This window comes from Paramormyrops kingsleyae, chromosome 13, assembly GCF_048594095.1.
Source record: "Paramormyrops kingsleyae isolate MSU_618 chromosome 13, PKINGS_0.4, whole genome shotgun sequence".
Lineage (NCBI taxonomy): Eukaryota > Metazoa > Chordata > Actinopteri > Osteoglossiformes > Mormyridae > Paramormyrops > Paramormyrops kingsleyae.
In genome coordinates this window covers 17530024-17552791 of record NC_132809.1, presented here as the reverse complement: position 1 = coordinate 17552791, position 22768 = coordinate 17530024, and the positions used below count along the sequence as shown (strand labels likewise).

General features: G+C 52.1%; 1 protein-coding gene across 5 annotated transcripts in view; it reads right to left on the bottom strand.

Moving 5' to 3' along the window:
- LOC111846776 (transcription factor 12-like) overlaps positions 1-22768 on the bottom strand; it is a 70852-nt gene that overhangs the window by 2433 nt on the left and 45651 nt on the right. For 3 of the 5 annotated variants that reach the window (XM_072698308.1, XM_072698310.1, XM_072698309.1), the window contains 12 exons: positions 11835-11934; positions 10742-10881; positions 10341-10488; positions 10066-10133; positions 7536-7623; positions 5006-5079; positions 4413-4484; positions 3844-4035; positions 1240-1345; positions 861-1008; positions 383-615; positions 133-292 (listed from right to left, as the gene is read on the bottom strand). In XM_072698308.1, the coding sequence (XP_072554409.1) occupies positions 141-292; positions 383-615; positions 861-1008; positions 1240-1345; positions 3844-4035; positions 4413-4484; positions 5006-5079; positions 7536-7623; positions 10066-10133; positions 10341-10488; positions 10742-10881; positions 11835-11934 (1521 nt within the window). In that variant the 3' untranslated portion in view covers positions 133-140. Of the gene's footprint in view, positions 1-132; positions 293-382; positions 616-860; positions 1009-1239; positions 1346-3843; positions 4036-4412; positions 4485-5005; positions 5080-7535; positions 7624-10065; positions 10134-10340; positions 10489-10741; positions 10882-11834; positions 11935-17045; positions 17271-22768 lie in introns of those variants that run through there. The other 2 variants (XM_023817331.2, XM_072698311.1) reach the window with 2 other exon arrangements.

Below are 22768 nucleotides of genomic sequence, written 5' to 3'. Positions count from 1 at the left end.
ACGCAGGCTGAGCCAGGAAAACCTTCACAGGGTCTCTTCCACGCTGCAATGCTAATCTGACATCATCTTTACGCTCTGCAGGCAAAAACACACGTTCAGGTCTTCTGTTTGGTCAGGGATGGCTGCAGGTACCTGGCTGCTCAGAGGTGGCCCATGGGATTGACACCTTCAGCCAGGCCGGGGTGGGCCACGCTTTGGACCTGCTGGGGGTCTGTGGAGATGACAGAGGCGGCCGACACCTTCTCCTCCTCCCTCCGCTTCAGGCAGGCGGCTTTGGGGTTCAGGTTGCGCTCTGTGGGCCCCACACAAACCTGTTGAGATGAGCTCAATCCCCCCACCTGCACAGGCGCCCCCCTACAGGTCGCTCTCGCCCCACACTGACCTCGAACCTGCTGCTCCAGGCTGAGGATGACGGCCACGGCCTGGTGCAGTATGAGCAGCTTGGTCTGCGGCTTCTCGCTCTTCAGGTGCAGCTGGCACATGCGGCCCAGCTCCTTGAAGGCCTCGTTGATGTCGCGCACGCGCAGACGCTCCCGCGCGTTGTTGGCCATCCTGCGCTCCCGCTCGCGCTCCGCCTTCTGCTCGGGGTTCAGGTCCTCATCTTCGTTGATGCTACTGTGGTGGGGGGGAGGAAGCAAATCTCTGGCTTCACAAATGTCCGACCAGCAACTCCTGAGGCATGGTGAGCACTAAACTTCTCACGAAAGCTGCCAGTCACGAATGCGGTTTCCTGCCATAATGAATCGATCCAGGTGCCGGCAGACTGTCACTAATGGCATTTCCAAAACCAAACCTCCACCTCTGGCTTCTCTGGGCATCAGCAGAGTCGGCCTTCACCGGCAGCTGACAGGCGGCCTCACCTCGTCCTGGTGCCGCCCCGCGGAATCTTGACGTCCCGCTTATCGCTCTCGTCGTCAGACTTGAGATCGTCGGAAGAATGTTGGTCTTGGTCTTCCTTCTCTTGGCTCTCCACCTTGAGCTTCAGGCTAGATGCACCCTGGTTGGCTCCTGGGGCACAGTCATATGTGTCAGATGTGTAAGACAGAGCAGCAGATCAAAGGGGAGCAAACAGGAAACACGGCAAGCCGTACAAAGCGCATGTCTGCATTCGGTGCTAATTAAGCTACAAAAACAAGCTGATTTCACTTGTAAAGGAATGCGCACCATGTGTTCTACAGATTGTGTTGGGTAGCTATATTTTCCCGTCTTATTCTGGAGGTCGGACAGCAGTTGACTGACCTCTGAAGCCATCGGCCTGGTGGGAGACGTCGGCGGCGGGCGGCGTGCCTGGCAGTGTGCCATGGGTACTGCCCAGAACTGCAGGCTCCTCGCGATGCCCCCCAACCTGGGATGGCAAGGAGACGAGCAGTTAAAAGCAGTTGGTTTATTTGTGGGAATAATGGGAAATATCAGATCCTTTCTGGTCACTCGGATGAACAAAAAACAGAGTTTTGAGACTGTGAGTTTTAATCCCTATTATACATATTTTATTTAAGCAATGTTTCTGCAACCCGGAGGCAGTGCGGAGGCTCTAGGGGGCGCTATAGTCCTGTCCTATAGCCCTATAGGATTGTTTAAAATGCCGCTGCAGATCAATGTTTAGACATTCTGAATGCTCTTAATTCATATACCATGTATGAAAAGAGCACTTGTGGAGGCTCAGGTGCAGTCAGTAAGGCCTCGACGCCCTGACTCCTACACGCCCCCCCTCAGCTGAAACCGCTTTCCGTCTCCGTTCCAGTGTACAGAAATGGTGTCTTCTGCTCCCACCTTGGGAAGGGCTATGCAGGACTGCAAAGGCAAAGTGGATCGGGGGGGCTTCCCCCAAGAGGGAGGACGGCAGGGTGGGGGTAATGTCGGTACTCTTTTCTTATCTGCACACGGCTCTGAAATCACCGCGGAGCTAATCTCCACTCTGCCCTCAACAAGTGTCCAAACAGACTTGTTCTGTCTTGTGGGTGGACCTTCCAGGCCCCGGGGACTGATGGGGGGAAGGGGGGAGGGGGTCTTTCACAGTTACTAGATGAGGGAGCTCTAGGACAAGCAGATAAGGACAGGACCTGCTCCATTAGATGGGGGGAGTCTGCAGTCTGATATTAAGACAAGCAAGAAATCAAACAAGGCAAATTCATGGGAGAAACATATCAGCTGGCAGCCGGAGATGGCAGCAATATCCAGGCCAAGCTGTTCCCCTGACCGGCCCCACCCCCACCACCAACCCCCCCCACCCAGCGCCTCAAGTACCTCCCCAACCTGTCAGCGTCAACGAAGACACCTGACGGGCTTCTGCAGGTGCAGGAGGGGCTGCCCGCTGGGACCATGTCCTCACAAATCACAGATCTAATGGCTGATTTGATGGGGGTGGGGGCTGAGCTGCAAAGGGGAGACGTGAAAGGCCTTCTCACCATGTCTGGTGTGGGGGAGGGCTTTGAGGCTGAGCAGTGGGAAGTAAAAAAATACAAATAAAAAAAGCTCACTCATAAAACAGAGAGAGGCAGCCAGGCAATGCCTCTTAAAGCCCCCGCCGACTGCTCACTGTCATAATACTGGAGCGTTTTCATGTGTGTTTTTGTTGTTTTTCCCCCCCTTTTGCTTTGGCCCTGGGAACGCCATGTGGTTTCTTTGAAGGAGATTCAGCAAGGAACATCTGTGCAAGAGAACTTGTTAAAGCTCGGCCACAAAAAAGAAAGAAAAGAAAAATATCACCATTAACACAGGAAAGACTGTATACTGATCAATCCGCCGGAACGCAGTGGGCAGAGGGCAGGAGGGCGTGTCTCTGAGGACCTCTGCTGCCTGCGAGCTGCCCGCTTTAACCCTGCTGCCATCCTGCAGGGCCCCAGAAGCCTCTGCACCTTCAGAGCCCCCTACTTTGGGGGCTGGCTGGGCTGTGAGAGGTGAGGCACTCTGCTCACAGAGCCAGGCTTAGTTATCGAGGCCTCCCCAACCTCACAGAAATGCGGCTTTCAAGAAAATCACGCAGGACTCCAGTAATGCGGCGGAGAGCCTGACGTGCAGGGAGCCCTCAGCCGGTTTTGACGAGCTCGCCCAGAGTCGGATCCTGGGGCACGCTGTCCCGCCACTTCCTGCAGCACAGGGTCCCCACGCAGCAGCCAGGGCCCAGTGTGGGGACCGATATCTGCTGCTCCTCACACTGCGACCTCTGCTTTCCGGCGAGAGGCGGGAGGATCTTGCTGGCGAGCCAGAGGCAGGACGCACCCCCTCCTCTGACTTTTTCCAAAGCAGTGAATATGCGAGCGTGGCCAGTCCCGCCCGCTTCCCCAGTCTCCGCACGCACGGCTTGAGGGAGAGAAAGCCCCCCCCTCACCAGTTCTTACACATGTGGAAAATATGCGAGCGTAACTGAACCGCCCTGAGGAAGGGGCTCCCTTCCTGCTCACAGCCGTGGCAGTCACACACACACACACACACACACACACACATACAGACACAGGTTTATATTCATATCTTTGTGGGGACTCCATTCATTTCTATGTGGAAAACCCTAATCCCAACATGACAACCATAACCTCTACCCAGCCCTAACTGTGACCATAAGTAACCAAACAAAACACAAAGACTTCTGGCATGGATAGTTTTTTTATTGCAGCCAGAGATTTTAAAACTGAGTTACCCCTTGTGGGGGTTGAAAAAATGGTGCCTATAATGACAAAACAGGTTTTTAATCACATTGTAGGAACTTTTGGTAAATACAAACCCACAGATACACAAAGACACACACAAACCCGCACTTGTCCTTGAGCCAATATATATGTTTAAATAACTGAATGAATGAATGAATGAATGAGGCGATTTTAAGGCGACACCCTCAGAGGCCGTTACCATGGACGCAGTCCGGCTGGTGGGCAGGCCCGAGGTGGGGAAGCCGGCCCCCATGCCTCCGATTGGCCCACTGTGTGCCTGTCCCAGGAGGCTGTGCAAGTCGCTGGGCAGGCCGGTGGTGGATCCCACCGCATGGTTCCTCAGGACGTGAATGGCGTCGTCGAGCCGGTCCAGCCGATCCTCCATGCGGGACTGCAGAGGGAGGGGCAGGTTAACGCCGCATGCAGGGGAGGGCGCAGCCTGACAGGGATGGAAGGGGTCCGGACAGACATGCCGCTGAAAACATGGCGAATGACACCCACAGACACAGCGGCCTGAACCATTCCAGCCTGCGGCACACTAGGGCCATCCACATGGACACCACGGGATCCGGTAAGACGGCCGCCAAAGTACGGCTGGCCTTGGAGTAGGGATCAACGGAAGCTTTGGTTGCCATGGAGATCAGAGCCTCCGCATTACGCCGCAGGCTGGAATAGCAACAGAGGCGGACCCTGACCAGGAGTGAACAGGGATGCAAGGATGAGTGTGACGTGTGTAAGGGCCGGGGGTCATGGAGGAAGGCGCAGTACCTCACAGACATCCTTTAAGAAGGACATTGCGTCCTGCAGATGTTCGTGAAGCTGCTGGTGAACTCGATTTTTCTGGTAAAGTCGAGATGGGGAGAAAGCAGCAGCAGAGCAGAGGGTTAGTAAGAGGCAGGAGAGAGCCTGATTAGAAAGGCAAGACAGCTTGGCTGTGTGACGCGAACCCCCCCCCCCACCTGGCGCTGACCGTCTGCACAGATACACCTGCCTGCATTCGCCTACCCCAGTGCATGGCCGCCGCGTAAATATTTACGGCAATGGCTAGGTGTGGTGTGGGTCTAAATGGGCAGTAATCTGCGGTGCTCGTGGGCCCATTGCCGGACCGCCGGCCCAGGAATGCCAGCACAGCAGATGGCTGGCGACACGCCCCAGGGACTGGCTTTGTGCAAAAATCCCCCCACATTTGTCAGCCAGGAATGTTGCTGTAATGCCATCCTTCCCTCGTTTCCCAGCATGCCCCAGGCAATGACCAATCAGCTCCTTCCTTAAAACCAAGCTCAGGGGTAGCTCTGTGTGTGTGTGTTTGTGCATGTGTGCGTGTGTGTGAGAGAGAGAGAGATGGAGGGGCGGGGCCTTACCAGGGAGTGCAGGGAGTTTTCATAGCTAGGGGAGGAGGGGGTTTGTGTGGCAGCTCGGGGCCACTGCCCAGCACCTGCGGACAGAGAGAGAGAGAGAGAGAGAGAGAGAGAGAGAGATGGGGGTCAGTGCTGGACATCACTGGCTTCCTCGGGCCCCGTGCCGCCGCATCCTGTGCGGCCTCTTACTTTCCCCTGAGCCTCATCTCCCCGGCCGGGTTGAATCATTTCCTGCGACCGGCCAGCAGTGGCGGAGGCTCGGCGGTTAGGATACGTGCTGCATCCGGCCGTTAATGAACTAATCTTGGCCAAAGCCCCGCGGAACAATGCGGCCGCTTGTTTGGGGTCTGCTCCCAAAATAGTCCCGAAGGAGGGAACAGACTTCCTCCCTCGACCCCCCCCCTGCATGGGAGCCTGAGAGAGACACACGACGGTTGCGCCCCCCCCCCCCCCGAGCCGTGTAACGGTGGATGGGGACCCAACATAACTAGGCAGAGAATGTGCACGTACACGCACACACACACACACACACACCTAAAGCAGCGCAAACCCTGCAGTCTCCCCAAGTCAATGAAATATGAATAAAATAGGAGGCTCCGACAAAACACAGCAACTAAACCCAACCTCAAATAACAAAAAGAGATTGTTGTTAGCAATGATGCGTCATCCTGCTGGAGCGTGCTCTCGGCCTCGCTGGTCTGCCACGGGCAGCCCCTGCGCCAAGGCCACCGTGCCCCCTGACTCTCCAGGGAAAACAGGCCCAAACAAAGGAAAGCCGCACAGCCGTTCCTGCGTGGAATTCTTCCTGTGATGAAACCGATGCCTGCTTTTAGCCTAATAAAGCTGTGACCCTCCAACTGGCAGGCAGAGCGCAACAGGAAATCAGGCAGGACCCACGGCACACTGTGCTGCGTGTATCAAAGCAGCTCATCAGTCGCTGATGCAGCCTGACAGTAAATAAACGTCCTGGGTTATTTATATAAAGTCACAGGTCTGGCTGGAAGACACACAGCAAGGACTGCTCCTCGTCACAAGGCCGGACGGAGCGTCCACTCACAATTAGCCCAGGCTACAAGGGGACTGACTATATTCTGCCTTTTATTTAGTTTGTTTAAACTGTTTGGCTGCAGCCCTTCACATCGGCCCGGAGAGAACTCTGTCTCATCACTGACCAACGGCAACCTGTCGCACGGCTTTAATTTCAGGGAGGAAAAATAAAAGTGGCTGTGATTGGCTCCTGGTGGGAGCGGCCATGATCAGCATACAAATTTTCTGGAATAAATGACTGCGAGTGTATGTGCTTTCTAAGGAGACTCAGTAGTTTGGTGAGCTCAGGTGCTCACACTGGTATGTGACCAAAACTGTGTGAGCACAGTGAACATTACACACAAGCACCAACAACGATGCTGCTAAATCCCAGTGCTAATATTAAATGCAGCTGACCGTGACCTGCAATTTCATTTAATTTAAAACTCCATGCACTAATAAAATGAGGCATAACAGTAAAAATATTAACTATTCACACATCTAACAATGTTGGGATTATGTTTAAGGTAACACCTCAGTCTTCAGTGGAGCGTAATTCACGATTCCCTGAGTAAACCTGCAGGCTGATGTCACTGATGCCTCCTGAGGGCAAAACCATTTTAAGTTGCTTCTTCTGAGCAGTACAGAACAGGGCAAAAATCAGACTAAATGCAACACAGCACCACAGACGCCACAAGGGAACCACAGTATGTGTAAGTGCAGTATAAAAGGCTGTGATTAACAAACATGATTAAACAGACTCTGTGCTCATCTATTGTGGGGGTCTCAGCAGAAAATGATGTGCAGGCGGGACGCTGCTCAGTCACCGACCCCCCCGTCAGTATCATCACCTCACGGGGCCCCCACCCCTCAGGGCCAGGCAAATAAATGAGAGCCTTTGCAGACCCGTCCGTGGGGGGAGCAGCTGTGAGCGAGTGGGGACAACAGCTGAGGGGAGGAGAGGGGAGAGTGGGGGGCAGGGCTGGGGGACGGCGCGGGGCAGACAGCTGTCGGCACTACATCACGGGCTGGCAGGCCATTCTCACCCGCCAAACAAACACGAGGGCTCGCCCCAGCAATCTCACTCTGGCCCTCAGAGCTGTGAGACACGACCGCCCGTGTGCGTGTCTGTGCATCCCTGTGTGTCTGTGCATCCCTGTGCGTCTGTGCATCCCTGTGCGTCTGTGCATCCCTGTGCGTCTGTGCATCCCTGTGTCCATGCATGTCTGTGTGTGTATCTGACGACCAACAGAAACCAACAAACAGGATCTTTATAAAGTATGTGACCCAGAACAAAAACACAAATAACATCTCATAAGATGGGTATTACTAGAGGAAAAATACAGCGAAAAGTCTAAATGTTCCAATAGTTGCACAGTAAAATTTATTTGCTGGCTTTTATATATATATATATATATTTTTTTTTTTTTACTTTTTTAAGCACAAGGCCAGCATGTCACTCAAAGAGCACCTCAGCCCAAGGGTGCGCTGATGTTCACCACCGTACCTGCTGTGCCCGTGAGTGGTGAAGGAGAGCCCGCCGGTGTGGAGGAATTTGACGGAAAACTACTGCTGGTGTGGTCAGGTGAGTAAATCTGGGAGAGAGAGAGAGAGAGGCTTATCAGTAACACAACACAAAAACAGCAACTGGCACAGAGAGAATGATGGAGCAGAAGGTGCCTCACACCTTTGCTGTGAGAGACTCAGTGTCTAGGACAAGTCCACCGGGGTCACACCTCCCAGTCCGGGGCCATGCTGCACCCAGGATGTGCTGCCCCCTGGAGGCTAAGCCAGCAGCGAGCCATACAGCAGCCCAGCAACACAGCCATTCCCACGGCAACACGAGCCAGCAGGCTCACCTCACTATAGCTCTTTATGTTACAGATTATTTGTAATCCGGCTGCAGCTTCAGATGCCAGCGCTGCTCCCCCCAGTGGAGTCAAGAGGAGCATGATGCCATCTTACAGACCCCCATCACTACATAGACGGTCCAGCAGACAAGGGGAGACAAACAGCCTGATACCGTCCTTACATGAGGGACAGGAAGGGGGCGCTCCATCACAGTGGGGCGAAGTGCAGGAGCTTCCAAAGAGACACGTGTCAGGAGGGCAGTAGAAAGAATGTGTGGATGAGAGCAGGAGATGTGCTGTGTGTATGTGAATGTGTGTGTATGTGCGTGCGTGTGTGTGCCCCTGGCTGGAATGCGCTGGTTCAGGCAGCTGTCTGCCAAAGCGAGGGGCTGCCAGATTTTTGAAGCCTACAGATTATGTTTTTAAAAATTCCACATGCAAAAACAGCCACCCTTGCTCCAAAATAAATTGGATTAGAACAAGCTAATCTCCTCAGTTTCATACTTCGATAAAGGGACATTTTGTCACCCAGTAAGAAAATATTTATGTAAACCAGGGGCATTAAGATTCAATCCATCTAAAGAGCTCTCATTAACAAAAAAACGAAAACACCCACCAGGATTTTATAAGCGTCAAAGACCATCTTAATGAGCGTGATATTCTGGGGAGGCGCGGGACCTGCCTTTTGGCTCCCACACCCTCACCCTCTCCCTCCCTCTCCATACGTGGCCTCCTGGCAGTAACAAGACCCGCCCCCTATCGGTCACGCTTCCAAGGCAACGGGGGGCCAATAAGGGCACAAAGAGCACATAATGAGCGGCGCACCAAGCCGAACCGTCACTCCTGGGACCCTGCACCCCCCAAGAACCCCCCCACCCCACCCAACTGTGTCCATTACACAGCAGCTTTGTCATGCTAATGGTATTGAGTCTACGAATACAAAAAGACTTAATTTGTGATTATTATGCCCCCTGAAAAGCCCCCATCCCGGCCTGGCCCAGCCCAGCCAGGCCCCCCTTAGCGATGGTGTTTGCCTGGGTGCACAGTCTGTTAGCCGCTCTGCCCTTTCTGTGTTTTTCTTAAAAAATGGTAAGTCGTGGCTTTAGGGCTCCAGCAGACATGATGACCATGGGCAGGGCTGGACAGGTCAGCACTGGGCAAGGCTGGGCAGGGGAGAGGAGGGCAAGGCTGGGCAGGGAAGGGCAGGGCAAGGCTGGGCAGGGAAGGGCAGGGCAGGGCAAGGCTGGGCAGGGAAGGGCAAGGCTGGGCAGGGAAGGGCAGGGCAAGGCTGGGGAGGGAAGGGCAAGGCTGGGCAGGGAAGGGCAAGGCTGGGCAGGGAAGGGCAAGGCTGGGCAGGGAAGGGCAAGGCTGGGCAGGGCTGGGCTGACTACAACGGTGCAGGGGAACTTCCCTGCGGAGGCATTTAATCCAGCAGGAGTGCATCACCAAACAGCCAGCCGCTGTTACACCAACTGGGAGCTTCCGGCCATTTGCCCCAAATCAATGGCCCTTCCCCACCTCCTGTGGGGGCATCTGCAGGGCAATTGTCTGGCAAACGTTTAGGGGAAACACATTAAAAAAGGGACACAAATACCCAGATTTTCCTCCCTTTCTGTCCAGACGGGTTGATTATCCAAACTAATGCATAATCCCTGGGCTGGGGGAACTCGCAGCAAACACATTTTTGTGCAGCACTTCCTCTTGTGTACTTCCCAGATTAGAGCCACAATGATCCAGGCTTAGCCCCAGAAAGGTCTACAGACGCAGAGCCCTTCTTCCTGAGCACGGTATTAACCTACAGAAAATCAACCCCTGCAGATGTTTTGTCTGGGACTGTCCCTTGGGGGGGGAGCACAGAGCCATAAGCACTTTGGTCAGTCAGGGGTCATACTGCAGAAGACTGAATGGTGCAAATGGCACCCAGACTGGCAAATATATATCTGTCTCATAATGGGCAACCTCACCAAAGCCAATGAAGAGCCCTATCTGTCTCATAATGGGCTACCTCACCAAAGCCAACGAAGAGCCCTCTCTGTCTCATAATGGGCTACCTCACCAAATCCAACAAGGAGCCCTGAGAGCTGGGCCGTGTAAGCCGCACCGCCTTGTTCTCATTCAACCACACTGTACCAACGCCCGACACTGTCTCACACAGCCAGGTCCCCCAACCCCCGGCGCCATACTCACGGAAGCCAAGGCCTTCCCTAGTGCGTCGCCGGTCTGTGAGCTCCCGCCCCCATTGGCCCGGCCACCAGCTGCCAGGAAGAAAAAGAAATGTATTTATCAGATGAGACACAGCTAGCCCTGAGGAGCAGTGGGTTAGAGTCAAAATGATGTTCAACCTCGAGGTCATTCCTCAGGACTCCAAACAGCCGCCTCTTAGGCAACCGTACACTCGAATACTTAGTGGAAAGTGCTGAGCTAGCAGTGAGCTCTCAGGAGGAACAGAGGATGACAGGTACCCATGACGCTCTCCGAGGGGTTGCCCGGCGGGGTGTTGGAGGTGGTGACGAAGGCCGTGACACTGCTGGCGGTGGGCCGGTGGAAGCTGGACATAGGAGGAAGACTGGCAGTCATGTCTGTCGGCGACACCGAGTGGGGAGGGTAGTTCTGCATGGGGGATAGCAGCAGGAGGACATTAGATCGGCAGACCAGGGAAACCAGGATTGCCCATATCTGACAAAATGACACTTGTACAGGACGGGCACTCAGACGGGGACTAAGATAGCAGCCTGATGGAAAAAGGCCAAGGGGTGGGTTCCTACAGCCTGGGAGAGAGAGCCCGACAAATTGGGTCAGTATCAGGTGAACAGTGAGTGGGGAGTGCCGGCTTAGGGGTGCAGGCTCATCTCAATGGCCTTACCAGGCGCTCATGTGAGTGCAGGTTTCCATAGTTTCCTGACGGCGACATGTGAGATGAAGGACCGCCCAGCATCCCTCCGTAGCCAGGCTGACTGATCCCATTGGTGGAATTCCAGGGGTCGGTGGAATTGTGGGTCCCATCTGTAAGGCAATTAGAAATCAAGGAACATGAATCAAACAAACTGTTTAAAGCCACCTGTTCAATGTCCCTTAGAGCATTTGATCCAAGTAAAACTGACTGCAGTGGCATTAACGACAAAGAACCCCGCACCCCAGGCAGCACCCCGACCCAGTCGGAGCTGCTAAAAACCAGCCTTTATTGCTGTGAAACATGAGCCCCGTCCCAGGAACAGCTGAGAAAACACCACTCTGCCCCCAGCGAGCAGGGCGGGCCACTTCACGGGGGTATGACGACTTCAATCCCATGATAACTCCCAGACACTGGAGCATCCCCACTAGGAGGAGTCTGGTGCAGGAGGAGGAGACAGGGGCCAGGAGGGGAGGACCGGTGCAGGAGGTGGAGACAGGGGCCAGGAGGGGAGGACCGGGGCCAGGAGGGGAGGACCGGGGGCAGGAGGAGGAGACAGGGGCCAGGAGGAGGAGACAGGGGCCAGGAGGAGGAGACAGGGGCCAGGAGGAGGAGACAGGGGCCAGGAGGTGGAGACAGGGGCCAGGAGGTGGAGACAGGGGCCAGGAGGTGGAGACAGGGGCCAGGAGGTGGAGACAGGGGGCAGGAGGTGGAGACAGGGGCCAGGAGGAGGAGACAGGGGGCAGAAGACGGAGACAGGGGGCAGAAGGCGGAGACAGGGGGCAGGAGGAGCAGACAGGGGGCAGGAGGCAGAGACAGGAGACAGGAGGAGGAGACAGGGGGCAGGAGGAGGAGACAGGGGCTGTCTGAAAACAGCAGCGCTCCATCACGTCTACAGACAGAATGTAGCTTTATCACACAGGGGCAGCCTCGCCACATTGACCATGAGACCTTCAGAAAGCCCAGGGAGACGCTGGAGAAACACTGGAGAAAAGGGCCCTGGAGAATCTCCCCCGCAATGCTCACAGGCGACCCGGCTCGGCCCGCATCAGAGACCCCGACTCACCAAAGAAGGTACTTGCAAACATACTGCTGGGAGGCTTCGGAGATGGAAATGAGGGAGAATCTCTGTTGAAGTCATCTGAGTTTGGAGAGGGAGCATAAACCTGGTAAAAGACAATGAACAGAGACACAATTAAGCCAGCAGAAATGAAAAGCACACCTCACACATACTGTTAGCAATAGTGTGAAAGCAGAGTCTCAGCACAGAATTTTTAAATAACTGTGTTCCACACAATCACCATGCCGCTTCAAGGGTATTATTAGCACTGAACACTAATAATAAATCCTCAGCAGCATTCGGACCACAGCAGTGCCAGTGTCACCAACCTACGGGCTCAGATTGGCCCAGACAAAGTCTGTGTGTGTGGAATTCAGCACTGGCTCGCAATCAACAAGCCTTGTTATGGCAAACAGTCCAAACAAACAGTGCCAGACCATGGGGGGGGCGGGGGGGAAGTGCAGCAAGATCACAGCCTTGTTCAGTTGCTAAACTGACACATTTGCTGAAAGCGGCTCATGTCGCAGTATTACACAGGTTGTGCATTTTGATACCCAGAAAGGTGCGAAGAACAAAAGGTGTGATTTGGAGCCATGGATATTCTAGACTGTAAGCTGGTTTTCCACTCATTAGGGGCAATTAGGGATTCCAGGACAGCTGCCAGCTATATCCACACAGCAGCAAAGCCACGGAGAACCCCTCTTCAACCAGCCCGCCTGAAACACCAAGGAGAACATGCCCCTCTTCAACATGCCCGCCTGAAACACCAAGGAGAACATGCCCCTCTTCAACCAGCCCGCCTGAAACACCTTGGAGAACATGCCTCTCTTCAACCAGATCGCCTGAAACACCACAGAGAACGTGCTCCTCTTCAACCAGATCGCCTGAAACACCACAGAGAACGTGCTCCTCTTCAACCAGATCGCCTGAAACACCACGGAGAACGTGCCCCTCTTCAACCAGATCGCCTGAAACACCACGGAGAACGTGCCCCTCTTCAACCAGATCGCCTGAAACACCACGGAGAACGTGCCCCTCTTCAACCAGATCGCCTGAAACACCACGGAGAACGTGCCCCTCTTCAACCAGATCGCCTGAAACACCACGGAGAACGTGCCCCTCTTCAACCAGATCGCCTGAAACACCACGGAGAACGTGCCCCTCTTCAACCAGATCGCCTGAAACACCACGGAGAACGTGCCCCTCTTCAACCAGATCGCCTGAAACACCACGGAGAACGTGCCCCTCTTCAACCAGATCGCCTGAAACACCACGGAGAACGTGCCCCTCTTCAACCAGATCGCCTGAAACACCACGGAGAACGTGCCCCTCTTCAACCAGATCACCTGAAACTCTCCTGCCCCTACTTGACATATAGTACAGCTTTTAATGAGTTCTACCTGCAATCCGTTCAGCGCAGAGGTGTGGATGTGCGTCACAAGGCTGACAAATGTTTGCCCTTTATTTTCTCCCCAGTGGGACTGAAAAAAAGCCTGATTAATTAAAACTAGGTGTCCGCAATAAATAAAAGTGCCCAGGCAAGTACGTAACCACTGAACACGATCTTCTCCTTAAACGTACATACAAATAATAATTATGAAAAAATAAGTAGTATTAAAAATGCTATTCACTAATGACCAAGAGTTACACAGCTGCTCTCTAGCTGTAAAATGTAGAATATTTCCAGTTCTTTTTTGTGTAATGGATCTGCGACTTTAGCGACGGGAGAAAAGAGGGAAGCGAGGGAACATGCTGAGGAGAAGCGTGGTCCATTCACCATTGTGCAGGGTACTTCCTTGCTGCTAAATTCATTGTTCGCACAGGGAAGCATCAGCCAGCAACATCCCGATTCTCTCCTGTTGGCCAACAAACTGGCCGCTTAACTGATTTTTAATCTCCTCCATGAAGGGTTCTACCTAAAATGGTGGACCCACCCACTCCAGGCAGAGAGTGAAGGGGGCCCGCTGTTGTTTAACTGGCACAGATCAGAAGCAGGCGTTGGCTGTCACATGACTGGCCGCAGTTCAGCTGTGCCCTACTAATGACCGAACCGACCGCAAGCACGGAGGACTGCAAGGTGAGACCACATCCTCGCCCTTCCAAAATATATACACCAGCAGCTTCATTCGTTTCCTTCATTCATGAAACCACAGCACGGCACACGGCACTTTCAACTCCACATTACAGCACTCCTGCTTTCTGCCATTTCTTACTAAAAATAGCCCCCCATAAACAAACAGACAAACACACACTTGGAGCTCACACATGTGCAGTGGCCACACCTGGACTGCACCTGCTCCCCCAGACGCTGCTTTGATGTGGAGATGAACATGCCCCCCCCCCCCGCCACGCCGGGCTTAACCAGCCGAGGCCCCGGGGGCCGTCCTCGGTCACGCTGGCTCAGCTTGCAGATGACCCTGGTGGCCAGGCTCCCGGGGCGATCTAGGCCGGCCAGGAATACTGGGCTGGGCTTTGTCCCCCCGTCTGGGCCTCGGTGGGCAGCATATGGCTCCGCACACAGCTAATTGCCCCCCTTACCCCAGGCTAACCAGCAGACCTATTTGTAAAGCCTGCATGGCACTGGGGGCCGCCAATGTAACTTCCTTTAACCAGAACCTTGATTAAAGAGCTGTCACTCACAGTGCCCTGGAGCGCCAATCGGAAGCCTCTCGCTGCTGGCCCTCCAATGCCCCCCCCCCCCCCCCGCCCCCCGAAATGTCACACAAAGGACTAACAATCGATGTCTGAAAGGCACCGAGGTCTCAGTACATGGTGAGCCTGAGATTTGGACAATGACACCGTAAACTTAAACCCATTTGGCAGCTTCGACCAAACATCCCTTTGAGGCACAATGCCACCCCCCCCCCATCGTGCAGCTCCACACCCATTAGGAGTGGGGTCCAAACACAGGTCCGGAAACCTGGGGGGGTTTCAGCCCAAAAGCAAGCCCGGCAGACAGAGACGAGGACGCTCTAAGCTGTCGGCCAGTCCCCACCTCGAGCGCTGGAGGGCTTTCCGCCACGTGCAGAGCACTTCCAAAGGTAAACCACAAGAACGCCAACGACAGTCCCTCCTGCTGTGCTTCTGCTCCTCCTGATAAGACGTGTCAGATGCTGAGGCCTGCTACCAGCAGATCCCCACCCCAACTCCTGCAGTCAAAAGTCTGCAACACGGACTTCCATGCCCCACAGCCACAGGCTTAGGTCTTAAAAGAAACAATATTTTACACCAACAAACGTGAGCCTTCCAACACCACATGGAAAAAGGGCATTTAAATTCTTAAAATAGAGATCAGGTTTCCAAAACCTGGGTCAAAAATCTTAAATTCTGTGACTGCTGGCAGTCAGTCGCTCCTTTATTCCACTCATCTGCTGATTTTTCTTTCTAATTATTTGTCTTTCTGCCATTTTCATTTCTTAGGGCTTTAGTAATCAAATCCTCAATTAACTCACGGGATATTAAACAGGAAGGTCAACACCTTAAGTAAACCTGCTCCCTTCCAAAATCCCTCCAGAAAATGTGAAAATATCCCACAGCGCTCTGTATTTATTAGACCTGGATGGGAAAATCCAATGGTGAACAAGGCCCTTTACACATCACCAGCTCCAGAAAGGCAAACAGGAATCAGGAGCCTTTACTAGAAACTTTGAGCCTACAAGAAACATTTGCATGACGTCCCAGTTATGCCAAAACATTTGCACAAGCCAGCGTCAGGTTTTACTAGAGCCATCTGATCTGAATTCTATTCAGCTGTTCACTAAAAAAAAAAAAGAAGTAAGAGCATATAGTTGATAATTTATGGGGTATTCACCGACGGCTCTGGATCATAACAGCATAAACGTAGACTAGCTCCAGGCACATGCTATCAATTTCCCTCTCATTCTCATCTGCAACACAAGCCTGGAAATACTTAATATTAAAAAGATCAAAGTGATTCTTTTTGTGGTGCAGGAACAAAGGGGAATGAGAATGGGGCACCAAGGACACCCGTCAGGCCGAAACAGAGCCTTGTTACTGAGCGACAGTCCCACACCGGAAGCTTCCGGCTGCGGCTCAGATCACAGAGGCTGGTCAGAGACTTACGCAGGTGATTGGATCGTAAACCGCCTGACTACCAACTTCAACACCGCCAAAGAAGACTTGAAAACACATGGAAAAAGTTTTCTAAACAAAATAAAGAGAGTATTGACGACAAGAATTTTTCTGAAAATGGGAGTGGGTCTGCTCTGATTATCTGTGAGCTCGCGCTGCCGTATGCAAGCGATTTAGTAGGGGTCCGCATTCAGGCAGGGTCATTAACGCTGCTCTGGATCAGTCGGAACCAGCCGGTCACTGCACTCAGCCACTCCGCAGGTGCAGCAAGAAGCGCGCCTCGTGTCACACACAAGCGGGCAGGCGCGGCCGTGCACACCCACGTGCACACACAAGCATGCACCAGAACAGATCAGTTAAAAGCTTGTGGAGGAGCAGTGTTTAATAGAGGCCATTTCTGAGTCAGGCTCCCTGGAGATACACAAAGGCCCGAGTGATTGGATCCAGATGGAGCCACACCGATGGTGCTCATAGGAAACGCGAACCTTAACGGCCCCCTCTCCCCATAATCACTCCCAGACTTGTTATTATTTCCACGCCGTGCAGAAAGGGGGGGGGGGGGAACATTTTCATCTCAGTCTCAGTGTTGGGATAACTGGGTAATAAAATTACATTCAAAAGAAAGTCACAAAAATGTAAAATGCGGCTTTCTACAAGCTGGGGTTAATCTGCGGAAATTTGTAAAAATGCTAAGATTTCTTCTATATCTTAGTGATAAATAGCTGGAGGTTAGACATCTTGAATATGATCAGATTACATATTTTAGGTGATAATGCGAGACTGATATAGAACAGCTATATTCACACCTTTCAGTTGCCCCCACACGGCGATGAAGAGGGCGCTCGGTTGCTCCCTTTAAAAAGTTTGTAGAGAAGGCAGAAGGCTGGCCGGAGTGCTGTGCCGGGGCACGGAATGTTCTGACGCAGCAGATGTGCAGGCTCCCCAAACCCGGGGCGGGATACAAAACAGCCAGAACCATCTGGGGCTCGCAGAGTTCCAACCGCAAAGCCCCACACTGGCCCGGCAACTCCAAAGGCAGCAGCCGGGGCCAACCTAACGCAGGCAGGCAGGCAGGCGGGCAGACACCAACACACACACACTCCGCACAGAAGGCGGCACACCTACCGATTTCCCGTTGCAGTAATACATCAAAGAATTATTGCCCATTCCAGGCACAGGGTAAGCGCAATACATGGCAGCTTCGCAGGCGATATTTATGACAGTGGCGTCTTGAGCTGGTCTAAGGTCTCAGGGCACAGTGACGATCCACAAGCTCTCTCACACGACATGCATCCACCCTGCTGAAAAGCGACTATTTCCTCCAGTCCTGGCCTCTACACATGGCCTTACTCAGAGGGAACTTATGCAAATGAGGACTGAACCATTCATGGCAGCACTGATAGGGGAGGCCGAGGGAGGAAGGGCGTGGGGGGGTTCATCTGCTGGGCTTGCTGCCCACCCCTCAGAAGCTTCATATGTGCTGATGGAAAGAATTTTAAAAGCAAGCAACAGTAAGGGGGGGGGCAGTTAGTGTTTTCTGTTACAGGCAAATGCATTATGCTTAATAAAGACAAACACAAATGTAACGTTAAACTGAATATTTTCTGCACAGAGCACCCCCAAGCCTGAAATAAAAACCACCAATGAATAAGCAGTGAATTATACATTAAATGTAATACACCATCATATAAAAAATACTTTCAACTGTTTAACGGATTCCCGCACAGAGGGTTTAATAATGCGCTGGTGAAACTTTTATTTTCGTTTTAATTAAATGAGACTGCAGGCTAGAGTCAGGGATGCAGGCAGTGTTTAGCTGTGCTACATTTTTGTGACAAAAGCCATCTGTCTCTGAGTTAGGCTTTCGAGCGCCGTATATTTTCCCAATTAGCCACTGGACATCAAACCCTACAGAACGGGGGTGTATGTATTTATGCATGTACGTTTTTCTTATGATGTCATACGGTTTGCACCGGCTGACATTTTGCCAGTCTGACTGGTTTGAATACTGCGTGTGATGGTAAACAGTATTTCTGTATGCTTACTCCGCCAGTTCCCCAGCTGGGCGCAGGAGGCAGAGGTTGACACACACACACACACACACACACACACACACAGCTGTGTAACCCAGGCAGGGACAGCACTGGAGCTTCAGAAACACATACAGGGGGCTCATCCCAAGTCCCCGGCGGTGCGGCTGGGCAGGGCTGCGTTTGATGTGCTGGCGGCTGCCGTAAAACGCCGCTCTGCTCAGCGGCCGCCTTTCATAGCACAGAATGGGAGTTTCCTGGATGGAGTGCGGCCCGCGTTCTCAGAGACGGCACCCGCTACCCCGTCAGAAGATGAAAGCTCCTCAGCAGCAAAATGCACACTTTTTAAGGCCTTTCCTTCACAGCTAACATTATTTATTTCTTTCTGTTCTCAAAGGCTCTTTTAAAGTCTTCCAAACCATTGGTGTGCGTGCTGGTACCTTTTTAAATCTGGACCCAATTGCCTGATAAAAAAAAAAAGCCTTTTTGAAGAGTCTGAGTACAAATACAGAATGTCGCACTGATAAGAGACACACAAACACAAAAAACAACAAAAGGGGTGAGTATGAAAGCAGCGGGGTGGAAACAAACAGCAAACAGGATGAGGCATTTAAAAGGAATAAAGCTTAAATCACAACTTCAGTGTGGAAAGCAGGTTAACGTTTATCATACTGCCAGGCCCCGCAGCTATAACCGCGAAGGCACAAATGAAATATTTCCCTCTCTCAGAAAAAAAGCTGCTATTAATCATCATCATCTTTACAAAGACTGGGGCTTATCACAGGTGTGGCGACCGAACCCCCCTGCACTCTCAAGCAGTGGTACGCTCTCTGCTCCGCCTCCACACGTATTAGATATCCGGCACGCGAGGGGGGTAAGCACTCCCTCTGTTTTATCCGCCAAGGGCAGACGATTCATCAGAGGCCTGTGTCTCGCTCGGCCTGAAGCCGGGCCTGACCCATTGCGTGACGGGCAGCGGGCACGCCAATCCGCCCGGCTCCGCCCCGCCACCCACCTGTCGATCTGGCACATCCTCTAATCACATTACAGGCCCAGACTTCCCTGCCACTGACCCTGTTTAGGTGTCCACGCATCCAGACATGCACATGCACATGCACACACACACACACACACACACACACACACACACACATGTAGGGTATACATATCCTTATGGGGACCGCTCATTCATTTCAATGGGAAAAATGCTGACTATGACAACCTTAACCCCTACCCTGCCCTAACCATAACCATAATTAACCTAACAAATTACAAGAGTTTTTGCATTTTTAGTTTTTTCATAGCAGTCACCGATTTTTATAAAATAGAAACTGGTCCCCATAAGGGAAAAAAACCAGATATTTATCACGTTATGGGGACATTATGTCCCCATAAGGATAGGTAAAACTGCTCGCACACACAGACACACATACACAGTGAGACTGGCCCAGCATTCAATCCCCTCATGCCCCTCATTACCCCAGGGCTTCGGAGACACTGCCTGTCTGTTACTGTTCTCCTCCCACAAACAGGAGTCTGTCTCGTTTGTGTGATTTGATTTCTGTCCATAACTTCCTCCCAGCTCCCAAAAGACGGCCGAAAGTCTTAACACAAGGGTTCATCTTGTTCATCATCTGACCCAGAGCAGAGCTATGGAAATCTCACACACACACACACACACACACACACACACACACACCTTTTGATAAATCGTAATTTGGATAGCATGCCTTAGTAGCAGACTTGCATACTGGTGATCACTGAGGACCGCGGGCCAGGTCTGGAGCACAGCAAGGCCACATTCCGCGCCCAAGCTCCTGGCAGAGTCTGTGCGTGAATCACCGGTGACTAACTGTCAAATAGTTAAATGCGGGAAGCGCAAGGCCTTAACCCTTTTTGGGCCAGGGCGACAGCACCCCTAACACCGACATGCGTTGAGCGTGGCACCTTAACCCTTCCCAGCCTTGGGCGATGGCACCCCAAACACTTATACGCGTTAAGTGGGGCACCTTAACCCAGGGGTGTTAAACTCCAGTCCTGGGAGGCCGGAGCCCTGTGTAGTTTAGTTCTTTCCCTGTTCCACCACAAATGATTTAGCTTATGAGCTCTGTGGTAATTAGCAAAAATGAGTTGAATCAGGTGTGTTAAATGAAGGTAAACCAAAAACTGTGCAGGGCTCCGGCCCTCCAGGACTGGAGTTTGACACCCCTGCCTTAACCCTTCACACCCTTGGGCGACGGCACCCCAAACACCGAGCGCAATGGGGTCAGGGGTCACCTTTGGGGGGACATGTTTTGCAGCATGATCCCACTGCCCGTTTTCTCCACACTGATAGGAGTCTAGTACCCGGCACATGTTCTGCAGGAAGTTCTTCGCAGTGGCGTGAGGACCTCGTTCATACAGTGGCCAGTGTGGCCAGTGTGGCCAGTGTGGCCAGTGTGGCCAGTGTGGCCAGTGTGGCCAGTGTGGCCAGTGTGGCCAGTGTGGCCAGTGTGGCTGCTTGCTTCAGTGAACACGCGCGTCACGCGGCTGATCCTGCCAGACTTAATCCTGTTTCAGAGCCACGCCACATGAGGTGTCATGGCAGCCTGCTTCTCCCTCTGCTTTCTGCACCACCCCCACCCCTTTACAAAGCTGTCAGTGATTTGTTCAAACACAATAAAGCATCCTGGAATTCACCTCGCAAAACATATCCGGTCCCTGTCTCGCCCAAAATAGCGTGTCTGTTTTAACGATCGACAAACAACCATAGACGCGTGACTCACGCAGGAGCCCGGGGGTGTTTGACGGCTTTTGTGAACAGCAGCGCTGACTGAAGAGCTGTTTGCTGTGCCCATGGCGGGGCGGGCCGGGGCAGGGGGGGGACAGCACCCCCTGGGTCTGACTCAGGATGGACCAACCTGCTAGATTCTCACAGACAGCTCCATCTCTTTCACACAGCCCGGCAGCCCAAAAAACTCCAAGCTCTGGTTCACGTCCCAGAGCTGCTTTGCAACAATACAAATACATGAAGGAGACGATGCCTGAAGCACTCTCACGTCGGCCTGTCCAGCACACGGTATGCTCTGCTGTCCACCCTCTGAAAGGTCATACACAGTATGCACTGCTGAACGTTCGCTGCATCTCCACAATGTCATCTGTACTCATGAACTGATCATGGATAATAAAGTTGACATGCGGTTTCTCGCGAAAATCTGGCAGCCACCAGATGATTTCTGTGCCCTGAATCAATCCACTCCACCTAACTTCAGCTACCTTTGTACACCTCGTCCTACTGGACGTGGTGGTGGTCCTGCTGTCATTTATTTGAAAATCACTGAAGTTAATCTTACTACAGTTACATCTTTTGAACATCTTGCATTTAAATCACCCTGCTCTATTAATTTATTGTATGTATGTATTACTGTCCAGCAAAATATAACCCTACATTTCTCTCTGAACTTTACAAACTCCTTACCACCCTTTCTCTCCTCACACCTGCTATTCTGTGGAGATGCTGTTATTCATGTTGATCAAGACTCTGCCACCACATCACACAGCATGTGTCATGCCCTACCCACTGCAAAAGCCACATTCACTTGGTATGTTCCTCTGCTTTGTCTATTTCTAACCCTCACTCCTCTATTTTCCTGCTCTCTGACCAGATTATCATCTTTTCTTTTTCACTACTTTTTGCTCGTCTGGCTGATAAATGGTGTATTTCATTTCGTAACACAAACTGTTGATTCATCCATATTGCCCCAAGATATTTCTGTTGCTCTATCCATGAAATGCCCCCCTTCCTCCCCCGACCTTGCCTCCATTCTCCCTGCGGTCTTAGATCCTCCTCTTCTGGCACTTCATGCTCCCTTCCAAAGTTCACGGCTATGGTGACCATGCATTTTATTGTTTAGCTGCCCAACCTTGGAGCCTCGTTCCTACTGCCATTCATCAGTCAATCTTGGTCTCCGATTTCAAAATCAAGCTAAAATCCTTTTTGTTTGCTGAAATACATAACCTTCTCTATCCATAATATGTTTTCTTATCCGTTTATTCTATATAAGCGTCTTTGAGATCTTGAAAAGCGCTATAAATAAAACGTATTATTATTATTATTACAAATACATATGGACTTCTGTCAAATCAATTTCAGCCCAGGACACTGGGAGCGAGAACTGGGAATCTCTCTCTCTCCTCAGCCTTCGCATGTTCTCAAAGCCAGCTGGACCAGTCCCCAACCACAAGTCTGAACAAATCCCGATACACTGACCTCTGGTGGCCATTTATATCATATAATTTCAACTGTCCATGCTGCAAATTTTAAAACGTCTCAAAAATGAGAAATATCCAATACCAAAACCAAAAACAGAATCTCAGCTTTGCAGCAAAAAGAAAAGCATTATACCGCTACTGCAGATCTTCAGGGTCCACTTTCGATACTTATATACTTGCTTCATATTTTTGTTATTTTCTATTGTTTATTGCAACTTAATTTTTAAAATGAGTCCAACACAAATTAATTTCCGCTATGTCCTGTATTTATACAGCAGGCGCTTCTTGCATGCAGTACATGAAAGAGCCACATCAAACGACGTGCCTGACGCAGGGCCGCTATCGGATGTGCTCTGTGGTGACATGCCTCCTCACTCAGACCCAGCCAGCCACTGACCCCTCCTCAGATGCTGAAGTTCAAAGACAGACTAAACCGTTTCAGTTCCCCCTCTCTGCAGATACACACGTGACCTGTAGAGGGCACCCTAAGCAACGGCCGGCTGAATGAAAAGGGGCGAAGATGCTGCAAGCAGAAGTGAAATCCAGACACCAGACACCATCTTATGG